The following is an 11586-nucleotide window of genomic DNA, read 5'->3' on the forward strand; positions in this document are numbered from 1 at the left end:
AAATACACAGTGTAATACGCTGGCTTTTACACTTTTGAGCAGCTAAACGGCCTCTGTTGCATTTCAATAAATTCCCCTTCTGCGTGCTCCCACCGCCGTATGAGTGAACACATCTTTTGTTAGCACCCAAGGCAGCGAAGCATAAAAAAGCACCTCAGCTTATCCCAAAAGACCTCCTTCATTGAAACACAATCCACACAGCCACTTAGGACCTCCAGTGGAGACAGAAGAGAAGCCTGTGGATTGCACCCTATGAAGGTGCTCTTACTGCGCAACAGATATTCAAGATTAAGTACTTGACGACACGCTTGGAAAAATCCAATTTCCTTTCTCTGTCCCCATTCCTGTGTGATGGATTTATTGGCAGTGTTTCTGTTACATGCAGTAAGTGGTGATGCCCAAGAGTCAAGGATGATTCAGGCTGCACGCTGAATTGCTGAAATTTTATAAAATATGATAATCCTCGCCATATGTGAAAGAGCGATTTGTCCTTAGCATGACTACCTCAATCTGCCCTAGCCTGAACTGTTATGGCTATAAGCTGTGAGGGCAGAAAGTAAAACTGTGACTATACTCAAGTATGATGGCATAATGTGGAAATAAACTGTTGATATTTCTACACTTTAAACCTTAAGCAGCATCATTTTTGTAGGTATTCAAGACGCATAGAAGCAAACGTCAAACCAAGACATCTTTGCCATGTTACGTCCACTTTTGGTTGTCCAGACCTGGGGTAGAGGGTCATAGCAAGCACGGACAGCACCTTAAGAGGAGCAAAGGTGGGTCTTGAGGCCCGTACAGCCACCTCAAGTGAAGCAAAAAAAAACGGACCGTATGATTGTCTTAAGTGTGGTAAGTGTTTAGTGAAGTATTTATAAGGATAAAATAAGTTGTAGGCACTTATTATGTATGAGTGATGCTGTCATATGGTGCTCTTATTCCGCACTCCAATCGTTAGTCAAGTCGCACACTGGCTTCCCACTAATCGCCCAAATGCTGCAGGCACAGTGTGTACAGGTGATATGCAAGTGCCTGTAGGACGCCCTCACAAACTTCACTCACTCTAGTTTGCTCATTTCTAATAGCCAGTCTGCACTCCCAGAGTGCTCAAAGAGAGCTGACTTGAACTGAGCAAACGCGAACAGCACTAAAAGGATAAAAAAATAAAAAATCCATTCAACGTGCCTCCATCTGACCTACTTAACCCTTACTTACTTTTTTGTGTTGTTTATAGTCCCTCTCTGATCATGGTTTGATCCACTTTATGCTGTTTTAAGTCAAAATCATAAAACCTGTGTCGTTTTCAAGGACATAGTTTCTGCAGAGTGGCAGGAGTTTCTTTAGAAATTTGCCTACAAATTGTGTCGGTAGAAAAAAATGCTTTTGCTCCATAGGCTCATTGAGCGGTCTACGATCTTGACATTTTATGAGGACCGGTGTGCCCGGTACAGATTTGCCCATTTTTCACCTGCAGACATCCAGGATCCACCCTTAAGTAACCACCCATCCACCCACCCACAGCACAAGCTGTGACAAAGGCAAAACCCTTCACACGAGATGCTGGGAAATCTCCACACATTGCTTATGCAGATGGCGAGGCATGAGGTGGAGACACACAATGCAGTCATTCCTTCAAGCTTTCCCATTCCTGTACGCAGGATTACAGACGTACAACAGCCACAACGAGAGGAAATCATAACAAATGAGCCGTCAACATTTGCAACCAGCATCCAGACTCTTCAATTTCAAACGGCCATGTGCGTTAACCTTGGTTACATGTCAGCAAGCAAGCAGCAGCCAGGATACCCTGCCTCCACAGAGGGGCGAGTACAGACGTGTCAAGTTAAAAAGGGAATGTCACCAAGCTGTAAACACTTCCTGTCAGGAAGGGAGCGCTTCCTTAATCCTGGAGCAACCAAGCCGTTCCTTTTTTTAATTCAAACCACTGCAGATGTTGGCTTGCGCTCATAATCTCTTTGCCACAACAGCTAAAATGTCTCAACTATTAAACTGTTACCTTAACTGTAAAAATATGCACCTAGACTTACGAACATTGTCCCAATGCACACTACATGGAAAAGAATAATGAACAGAGAGGATGAATGGCAGTAGGAAGTCTGAGCGCCACCAACAGCATAAAATAACAAAAAACAGGCCTCTTATGAAAGGCAAACTAGTCTTTCCGCATGAACTTGTATTCTAGTGTCAATACGTCTATTTAGTACCAGTTGAAAAGCGTAAATTCTTCTTTACAAAGCAAGTGTGTCTCTGTGCCTCTGAAAGAAGGTCAGCTATTTTTTTTTTCTACTTCTAATCTGCGTGAAACTATCTGCCTGCAGACCGGGACTGCCTCCTACCAGACTCAGCTGCACACACTGTCATTAAACAAAACACAGCCATGTGTCTTCAACTCCCCAACGGCCGAGGCAGCAGCAGCACCAGTCTGCAGGCTAATTGTGACCGGGTGGAATCATGCGACCGACGTTCCAGCACAGAGCTAGAAAAAGCAAATGGGGAAAGGCAAACACGGGCAGACTCCATCAGGAGCCTTTTGGGCCTGACTGGAAGCTCCCAGGTGGATGGAGGAAAGAAAATAAGCAAACAGAGGCTGAAGGCCAGTATTTCCCAGAACTGTAACTTTCTTGCACATGTGGCGACTGTCAGTACTTAAACCTTGTTTATTGTACCAAAAGGATATCTTGATGAAAAAGCCAAACATAAGCTGAATACTCGTTAAATCATGACTCCCAGCACATCTTGATTCTGCCTCCTAGCGAGGCGGGATTTTAGCTACTTGGAGGTGAGGCTTCGCAATCTTACTTCCGTCCTTTTAAAATACCCTTCGAGGATTCAGGTTCTGGCATAACAATGCTGTTTGTGGATGACAGTGAAGCATAGGAAACGGCGTGAATATGACTCATTCTTGGAATGAAACATGATCAGGATGAGAAAAATGCTTTCATCGTTTGAAAGCAGTTCAGGAAATGCTCGGCATTCTTCCATGTCCCTGTGAACAAACTGGAAATCAAACCTCCAACTGTCATGTGAGGCCAACACTTTCATGAAAATAACACTGCATTTTAACCTTTTGGAGCCGGAGCAGTTTTTATTTTATTTTTACACATTTAAGGTAATTAAAAATCGAATTTCACTTAAAGATATGAGTCATATGAGCGCGCCCACAGCTCATCACAGAAGGCAACAGCTGCGAGTTCAAAGACAAGACAGCTTTCACCACAATTTACTAATTATTTCAATCTGCATATTAAAGCTTTCATAGAGAAATGTTACCAACATCACATAACTCTGTCAGAGCTGACATAATGTACTAACATAACACAAATAATCAGCTTCAATAACATTTAATTTTAGGATTAAAACACGCTGGTTTGTAATGTAACCGTGTCACATCCCTCAATATATTTCTTGTTGTGTTCCGGTGTCGATCAAAGAAACATCTGGGTTTGGTATCAATGTTTTTTTTGACAAAAAAATCTAAACGGTTACCAACTGTTCTGACCTCGATCCACTTTCTTTTTCCTGCAGTAGTCTGCATACGTGCACGGACACTTCACACTAAATTTAAACAGTCACCAGCCGTCCCGACCTCAACCTGCTTTTTTTCCTTTTATTGACACTAAAATAAAAGAATAATAATTAAAGAATGAATGTAAGCAGCCAGGGCTGCACAATATGAAGAAAACTTGTGATATTGGTGATTAATATTGTGATAACTATATAACTTGCGGTTTATGAACAAATAGCAAACAATCAAAAACATTATTTTTCATTTTACTGCAACAGTTTGATTTAAATAAGAGTCAACACACCTTAAATCATAATTACCCGGGTCTACATAGGAAACGTAAATCTAACATAAAACATAACCTAACGTGAAGGCGTCCATCTGATTGTTCAAATGCATACATGGATTTAATTGATTTGTTAAATTCTTCAAGCTGCCATATGATCGTTTAACACATTTAATGTAACCATTTATTGTAATTTTCGCCGTCTTTTGCGATGTGCGTATTGCACAGCTTGATATTGCGATAACGATAAATTGGGGATTTATTGTGCAGGCCTATTAGCAGCCCATTAAACATTGCATAAACGTAAGCAAGTTTCCAATAAACTGCGCACATCGGCCCAACACAAGTGGACAAACAAATAAACTAAAACAAAACTACTAAACAGAACCATCATTAAACACTTTGAGATATGTCCAATAAATGAGGAACATTTTTTTTTTGTTTTAAATGGCAAAGGGCAAGTCTCACCTCAGCCATTATTGAGCAGTCTGCGTGCGTGCTCAGTGGCGCCGTGCTGCGTGAACATGGCGAGTTCAGGAACCATCAGACAGACTAACAAACATCCAGGTGCAAGTGGGGACATATGAACTATTTACAATGAATTAGGTAGAAATACATAAAGAATAAAACATTCAAAATTTAGCAAGGTTTTTATTACCAAGCCAGTTCAATTCAAAAAGGTCCACTAAAAGAGACAAAACAAAAACTGTGTTTTTGTCCATTTCCCTCAAGAAGAGAACTCTCCCCAACCCGGTGATATTGATGTTTGCGGTTGACATTTCAACCATTTCTGGCTGAGATGAGAGTGTGAGCAGCCAGTGAGATGCACTTATTTAGCTCCAACCATGTCTGAAGTTGGAGGGCAAAAAGCCAAGTGGAAATATTCAAGACGTTGGGAAATGAATCCGAGCATGGTTTAGTCATGCATGGAGCGCTCTGCAATCCGCAGGCCAGTCAAACAGACCCTCAACGCCCACATGAGTCATCGGAGAAGGTGCACCTGGAGGTGAGCTCCTGAACATGCGAGAGAGCCGAGTTTTATCATCACAAATCAAACACAAGAATGTGCAACAGTGTAAAACTTTTTGAAATGTTTTAAGCCCCCTTATGTTTTATTACAAACTAAATTCCTGAAGCATCTTCAGGGAACGTAATACATATAATATATCTGTGGAAATCGCGGGAGAATTTTGATTTGCTCAATCTAAAAAAGTCAAAGGGTTTAAAAAGAAAAAGCTATGGATTCAAAAGCTTTCTTTGCAACAAATGTCTTAGCGTTAGGTCAAACTACATTCCCACTAAACTGGACGCTGATGTCGTTTTGTCAAGGAGACTCTGAACTTTGAGGCCAGTTTCTTAGTTGCACCAACAGACTGACGAAAACGGGCCATTTTTCGCATGGATGCCGCAGCGTCACGCAACTGCTTTGCTTACAAATCTTAAGTGAACCTCCCTGTCACTTTGTGCCGTCCTTGACAGAAAGTTAGCTCTGTGCAGAGAAGAGCGATGAGCTGGGAGATGAGCCCTTTAATGAGTTTGAAGGCAGGAGGATAATTGATCATCTCTGTGGGCTAACTACCATGAAGAACACGGCTTCCTTCAAAACAAAAACACAATAGAGTCACGGAAAGCTTAAGCTATGGCCAGCGATCTTTAATCTGCATCACATCACAATCAAACTATTTGAGTGCAGAGTGAAGTGAAAGCATCCAGGATCTCTGTTTTAAACGAATATGTCATGCTCTCTCCTCTTTGGGTTCTGTTGAAAAGAAACGGACTGAGGAAACTTCCCTTGATGCTGCTATTGACATTTCAGGAATTAGGTAAGCAGTGATATAATTAGCATTCATGAGTGAAGTAATTAAAACATCAATGTAAGCGAGCAGCGCTGCTCAGCAGCCCCTCGTGTGCTCTGCTGCTCAGCCTCTCAGCAGTCAGCATTCCCTCAGTGGCGTCAGAAAAACGACAGCTAGACGGACGAGCGTGCTCCCTGGAATGTGCCGGCGCACTCAGGCGCAACAGGTCGCCAGGACTTCACTCCTGATTTTGGAAATTGCACCGTCTGTTTACACCTAGTACAAAAGCCATTTCGACATCAGGAGCACAAGTCTGTTTTACCGTTTCAGCGCATGTACGAGGTAAACGGAGACACAACAGAGGAGCTTGTGTTTGCATACTCTGTGTTTGCAAACTCTGTGTTTGCAAACTCACATACTGTCAGAGTTGTAAACTATTAGGTAGTGCTAGAAAAAAAACTTTGGTAAAAACATATTTCAGAAAAAGGGTGAACAATCAATTTACCTTTAAGGCTGGGCTGATGTTTAGATGTTAGAGAAGCACAGAGGAGGTTGTTCACCTTTCAGCGCATCCCCTCAGGTGTTGCCACAGCAAATCAGCTTTCACTGGAACAGACTTTTGGTTTGGCAGAGGGTTTTAAGCCGGATGCCGTTCCCGACACAACCGGGCTTGGGACTGGCACAGGGAAACCCACACCCGGGCCCCCATGTGGCTAAATAGAGGCAGTACCATGAAGGGTCTTGCCTACGGACCCACACTGGACTCAGCTCATCGCCCTCCCTGGGAAACGAAACCCATGTGCCAGTCCTGCATGCGGCCAAGTGAGCCCACACACTTACCCGCTTACACATTTACCATGGAAGGGAATCTGTGAAAACATTGACATGGCTGCTTTCTTTAAATATGATCAGTCTTGACAAAGACTGCATAATAAAAATGAATCATCATCACGATATCAGCCTGTGCGATATCACAAAGAACAGCGTAAACTGCGATAAATGGTTTACTCTGCTAAAACACCTTCATGGCAGCTTGAAGTATTTAACAACCTTTACGCATTTCACCAATTGGAAGAAGCCCTTGACGCCGTTGGAGCCCTTCATGTCAGATGCCCGCCTCCTATGCAGATGTGGATCATTTGGAAGAATATTTAAGTTATGTTAACTTTTTATTTAAATGAAGCTGAGGCAGTGAAATGGAAATGATGTATTCATGGATTTTTTGTTTTGCTTTTTGTTCAGGTATCAGGTAAGTCATATCGTGATTGCAATATTGATCACTGATATTGCACATGGTAAAGTTTTCCTCATACTGTGGAGCCCTCGCCTTGGCAGCTACATAAAAGAGCTGTTCCTGCAGAAGTTGTTGTGATAAGATCTGCAAAAAAGACGGCGGAACTGTGAACCTGCTCTCAGTTGTAGGAAAATCTAGCAAAGATCGTCAAATCTTTACTTCAGCAAGACAACACAGACCTTTAATTGGGGGGGGGGTGGTGGTCAGAAAAACTCATTATTTTTTATTGCAATGTTTTGTTTAATGATTGCACTATTCTATGATGCCTTATGGTTCAATTGGAATAAAGGAAGGTGCTCAAATAATCATGAGAAGCCCAAATAAAAAAGAGATTCATAAAGAGTGCTGAAGCAAATAATTGTACTTTTTTTTTTTACCTTCACAAACTAACTACAGCTTCAGTGGAAGGAAACCGTACAGATGCAACACTAATGCACCCCCCCCCCTCTCCGGTGCTGCACAATTCTTGTTAAAGCGCCATCACCTGACAAGAAAACCCCAAAACCCTTTCCTCCACATGTTGCCTGAGCCCACCGGCTGTCAGTGGTAATTTAACTCGTCCGTAACATCATTCATGCTTTGCTGGCCGTGGGGGTATTTGGCTCATAGGGCTCCATCAACTGCCTGCCCGTTAAAGCCATGCGTGTACAATGACGAAAGAGGCGCATTACAACAGACTGTGACTTGAGCAGATTCACAGAAGCTACAATTAGCAAAAGACAAAACATAATGTGCTTCGTCAACTGCAGCATGAGAGGATGTTTTTTTTTTGTGGTCGTTTCTCATGGATCAATCTTAAACCTGCACAAGCTGCCAGGCTCTGAGGTGAAATGAGAGGCCTGCGGTGTGGGAAAACAAATTATGGATGTGCTTTTCTTGGATCCTTGTTTCCCTGCTGTCGACAGCTGAAGTTGTCAGTTTTGTGTTGTCAAGATAGGATTTAATAATTAAAAAAAATATTTTTTTTTATATCCCAGAACATGAGGGGGGGGGCAGCTGAATATAAGTAAAACCAACCGCTTAGCTGCCAAATGTTACAGGAGGAAAACTAAAAAGCAGGGGTAAAGGGAACAGGTCCACGAAGAAATCCACACTCAGTGGTGATCTGAAGGGAGTCTTTTTCACGGAGTTCTGCTTTTTCCCCTCTGCTGATACCAGACTGGAAAAAAAAACATCCTGTTTGATCAAACCTGACATACAACCTCTCCAACACTAAACATCTTTCTTCTTAAGGAAACTCAGAAACAACACAATCATGATGAAGAAGATGATGGTCTGCATTAATGAGGCCTGCAGGACGCAAAGGAAACCGTGATGTGCGATTTTATAGGATCAATACTGCGATGACGATACGACTTCAATGAACAAACAGCAAAATCCAAATCATCATTTCCATTTCGATGCAGCAGTGTTATGTAAATAAAATTCAGCATAACTTAAATTCTACTTCAAGTTATCTCATTAGGAGACAGGAGATAACTTGTGTGTCAATAATAGGTTTGGATACACAATAAAGAACAATTATCTGCCTTTCTGAACAACACTAATATGGACAACAACTAAGTTAATTCAGGCAGTGTGTTCTTGGGTTTTTTTTTTTTTACAAACATAATGTTTTGTCCGTGTATGCATGTGAGCACACATTTAGGTTGGGGTGTCAAAGTATCGCATTCATCGTGATAAATGAATTTTAGACAAATTTGCACTTGTTTTTTGGTTTAGTGCATTAGTGTCATTTTTAAGGCCCGACTATTATCTATTATGTAAGGGAGAATGCCCATCGAGGTGTCCGTCATTAAAAATTAAATGACAAAGCTGAAGCCTGATTGCGTTGGACGGTTACTTCCTCTAAGTCCATTAATGTCTGATGATGCAACACTTCGAAGGGCATTATCTCACCTATGCTATGGTCGCTTACAAAAGAAATACATTTTAAATCAATTATCAGTACCTTAACCTCATTATATTTTTAAGTTTAAGTTGTTTTTCCCGTAAAGGGGACCATTTGTTATGACGTGGTGTCATGGTAACAGCTGGCAAACCAATACCCACCTCGCTCTGCAGTGGTAGCCTATGCAGATTGTCACGAGTAGGTAAAGCGCCATTACAGAGGGGCGGTTCCCTTATTTGCTTCTTTTCAGAGGATGAAACAAAATATATTGTTTTAACCAACAAAATCCAAAGTCTAAATAGTTCAATTCCCCCAGTGGCACCTCCTTCGTCTCTCTCCTCTCTGTTGCTGCATCCCAGTCTTCAAAACTATCAAATTCATCAAACACCTTCAAAGAAACTATGAAAACACTCATTTCCTGTTGTGATAAACTGTGGAAAAAAGTTATCTCAACATGATACCAATAAGAAATTTGTGGTCAATAGGTTTTTGGATTGCTCAGAAAAGTGTTTCTACTGTTTTTTTGTAAAAGTAAAGGTTGGAAGTCTGATATAATAATAATTTAAAAAAAACTTTATACCTCAAAGCGAGGCCTTTCACGGCAATTATTTAAAAATCATGAATTAGATCAATTAATCACAGGTCCTAATGAATTAATGGCATGACAGCACTAACGTAAGGTAACCATTCAGTGTGGTTTGTGCCATCTTTTTCCACATGCATACTGCACAGGCTGATTTTGCCATAATGATATATACATTTGTGGTTTATTGTACAAGCCTCGTCTGCATGACACATGTCTCAGGTGAGAACATTATTCACCAAACTGACAGGTTGCTCCTAAAGAACACGAGGTCAAAGGTGAACTGAAGGCAGGCTAAAGCACACACTAACTTTTCTTTCTGGATGGAAGCTTTTAAAGTGATCTCCTTTTTTTGTTTGTTTGTTTTAAAGCTGCATCATGCTGGAAATCCCTCCGATTATATATTAGGCAAAGATGTCGCAACTGCGCTGTGATAACAAGTTCTGCCAGTTGTAACGACTCGTTTCAGGATTCTGATTGATTCTGCATGATTATAATGCAGCAAAGCGTGGCTCTGGCTTAAAGCAAAGACTGTTAAAGTATGGATTTTATTTTTCTGATTAAATTTAAATCAAATTAATACATGGAAAGGAGGAAGAGGAGGAGGAGGATGAAAAGTTGCTGCCCGGGACCAAACTTCACCCACCTTTTCCTTGTTGTCGTGGTCAGAAGACGGCGACGTGGGGGATTTAACGCTCCCCACAGCCACGGCCACAGCCTGAGTGACCGTGACCCCCCCGCCGGGAGCCGGGCTGCTCTTCTCGATGGTTTCCACCTTGATAAGTCGGTGCTTTGGCGACACGTACTTGATATCCGACGACCCCACGGGGTTGAGGCTGGAGCTGAAGCAGACGCTTCCGCCGGGAGTGTAGGGGTCCTCGAAGTCCATGTCCTTTTGGATTTTGTAGGCGGTGAGGATGTCCGGCTGAGCGGGACTCTGGAAGCACGCGGCGGAGCTTGTTTGCTGGAAGCCCGGCGCCGCGGGAACACCGGTGAGGCAGTACCTGTAGTCCGGCTTCGGAGGCGCCGGAGGGGGTGCTTTGGTAGTTTTGAATCCTAGGTGCTCCTTGAACCACCTGGCCATTCTGCCAGTTCATCGCTCAAAAGTCAATGTTCGTAGTTCAGTTCCAGCTTCTTCTTCTTCTTCTTCTTCTTCTTCTTCTTCTTCTTTTTAGGTTCGGCCAGCGTGGTCCGGGTCCGCTCGTCCAAAAGTGGAGAGGAGGGGTGAGGGGGGGGGCAGAGCGCGCGCGGCAGAGAGCAGCCGCAGGCACTTTGTGAGCTGCCCGGCCGCGACTCTGTCACTGTCAGCTCCCTCTCTCTGACTGCCTCGCGCGCACTCACTCACACACACACACGCGCGCGCGAGCGCCGCCGGCTGCCTCGCTGCAAACCACGTCAGGTTTCCAGACCACGCAACGTGGGAGCAAGAGACACACACAGGCTCACGCCCCCAACAACCTGCGCTCCCTACCTGAGAACATCCACTGCCCCCTACCGGAGCTCAACAACTTCTTCTCCGCGAGCAGAACAACCTTTCAAATTCAGCCCAGAACGCTGTTATGAACGCTGTTATGATGAATACTGTTATGAAGTGATAAACAAAACAATGTTTCTCAGCTAGGAGCAAAAAAAGCTCATTCAAACTATCACTTCAGCTTAAAGCAACCGTCAAAAACACTATAACACTTAGCAACAGTTTGAACACATTTGATTCATCAGGAAAACTACTATAGATATTTAAATGAAATTCTGAAATAACTTAAATCAAGTCAAATCAAATCAAACTTTATTTATAAAACAGGGCATCTCATGCATTTTTAGCATTTGCTTTGCTTTATTTAGTGGAAAACATAAAGTCTCTCCTATTTTTAAGCCAAAAACACCTTTACTGAATACGTTTTTTAGCCACAGATGTTTTTAGAAACACTACAAATAGCCAGGGGCTTCACAGGAAGCCTTGACCTGACTTGGACCTGTCTGGTTGAGTTTGCATGTTCTCCCCTGTGCATGTGTGGGTTTTCTCCAGCTTCGTCCCCTGGTCCAAAAGCATGCTTCATAAGTTTATTGGTATCTCCAAATAAAAAGCTCCAGGTGTAAGTGTGTGTGAGTAGGTGACCCTGCAACCGACTGGCAGCCTGTTCAGGGTGTACCCCGCCTTCACCCATACAGAAGCTGAGTTGGATCCAGTGGCCCCATGGCCCCTTAAAGGG

The 11586-nt window shown here is 42.8% G+C and overlaps 1 protein-coding gene across 4 annotated transcripts in view; it reads right to left on the reverse strand.

Annotated features, from left to right (window-relative positions):
- shf (Src homology 2 domain containing F) overlaps positions 1-10883 on the reverse strand; it is a 100017-nt gene extending 89134 nt beyond the window's left edge. Inside the window, exon 1 of one of the 4 annotated variants that reach the window (XM_011493083.4) lies at positions 10023-10883. In XM_011493083.4, coding sequence (XP_011491385.1) covers positions 10023-10460 — 438 coding nt within the window. In that variant the 5' untranslated portion in view covers positions 10461-10883. The remainder of the gene's footprint in view (positions 1-10022) is intronic. The other 3 variants (XM_011493076.4, XM_011493077.4, XM_020700126.3) reach the window with 3 other exon arrangements.
- Between the last annotated feature and the right edge of the window lie 703 nt (positions 10884-11586).

This window comes from Oryzias latipes, chromosome 3 (genome assembly GCF_053564925.1).
Source record: "Oryzias latipes strain Hd-rR chromosome 3, Olatipes_Hd-rR_3.1".
Lineage (NCBI taxonomy): Eukaryota > Metazoa > Chordata > Actinopteri > Beloniformes > Adrianichthyidae > Oryzias > Oryzias latipes.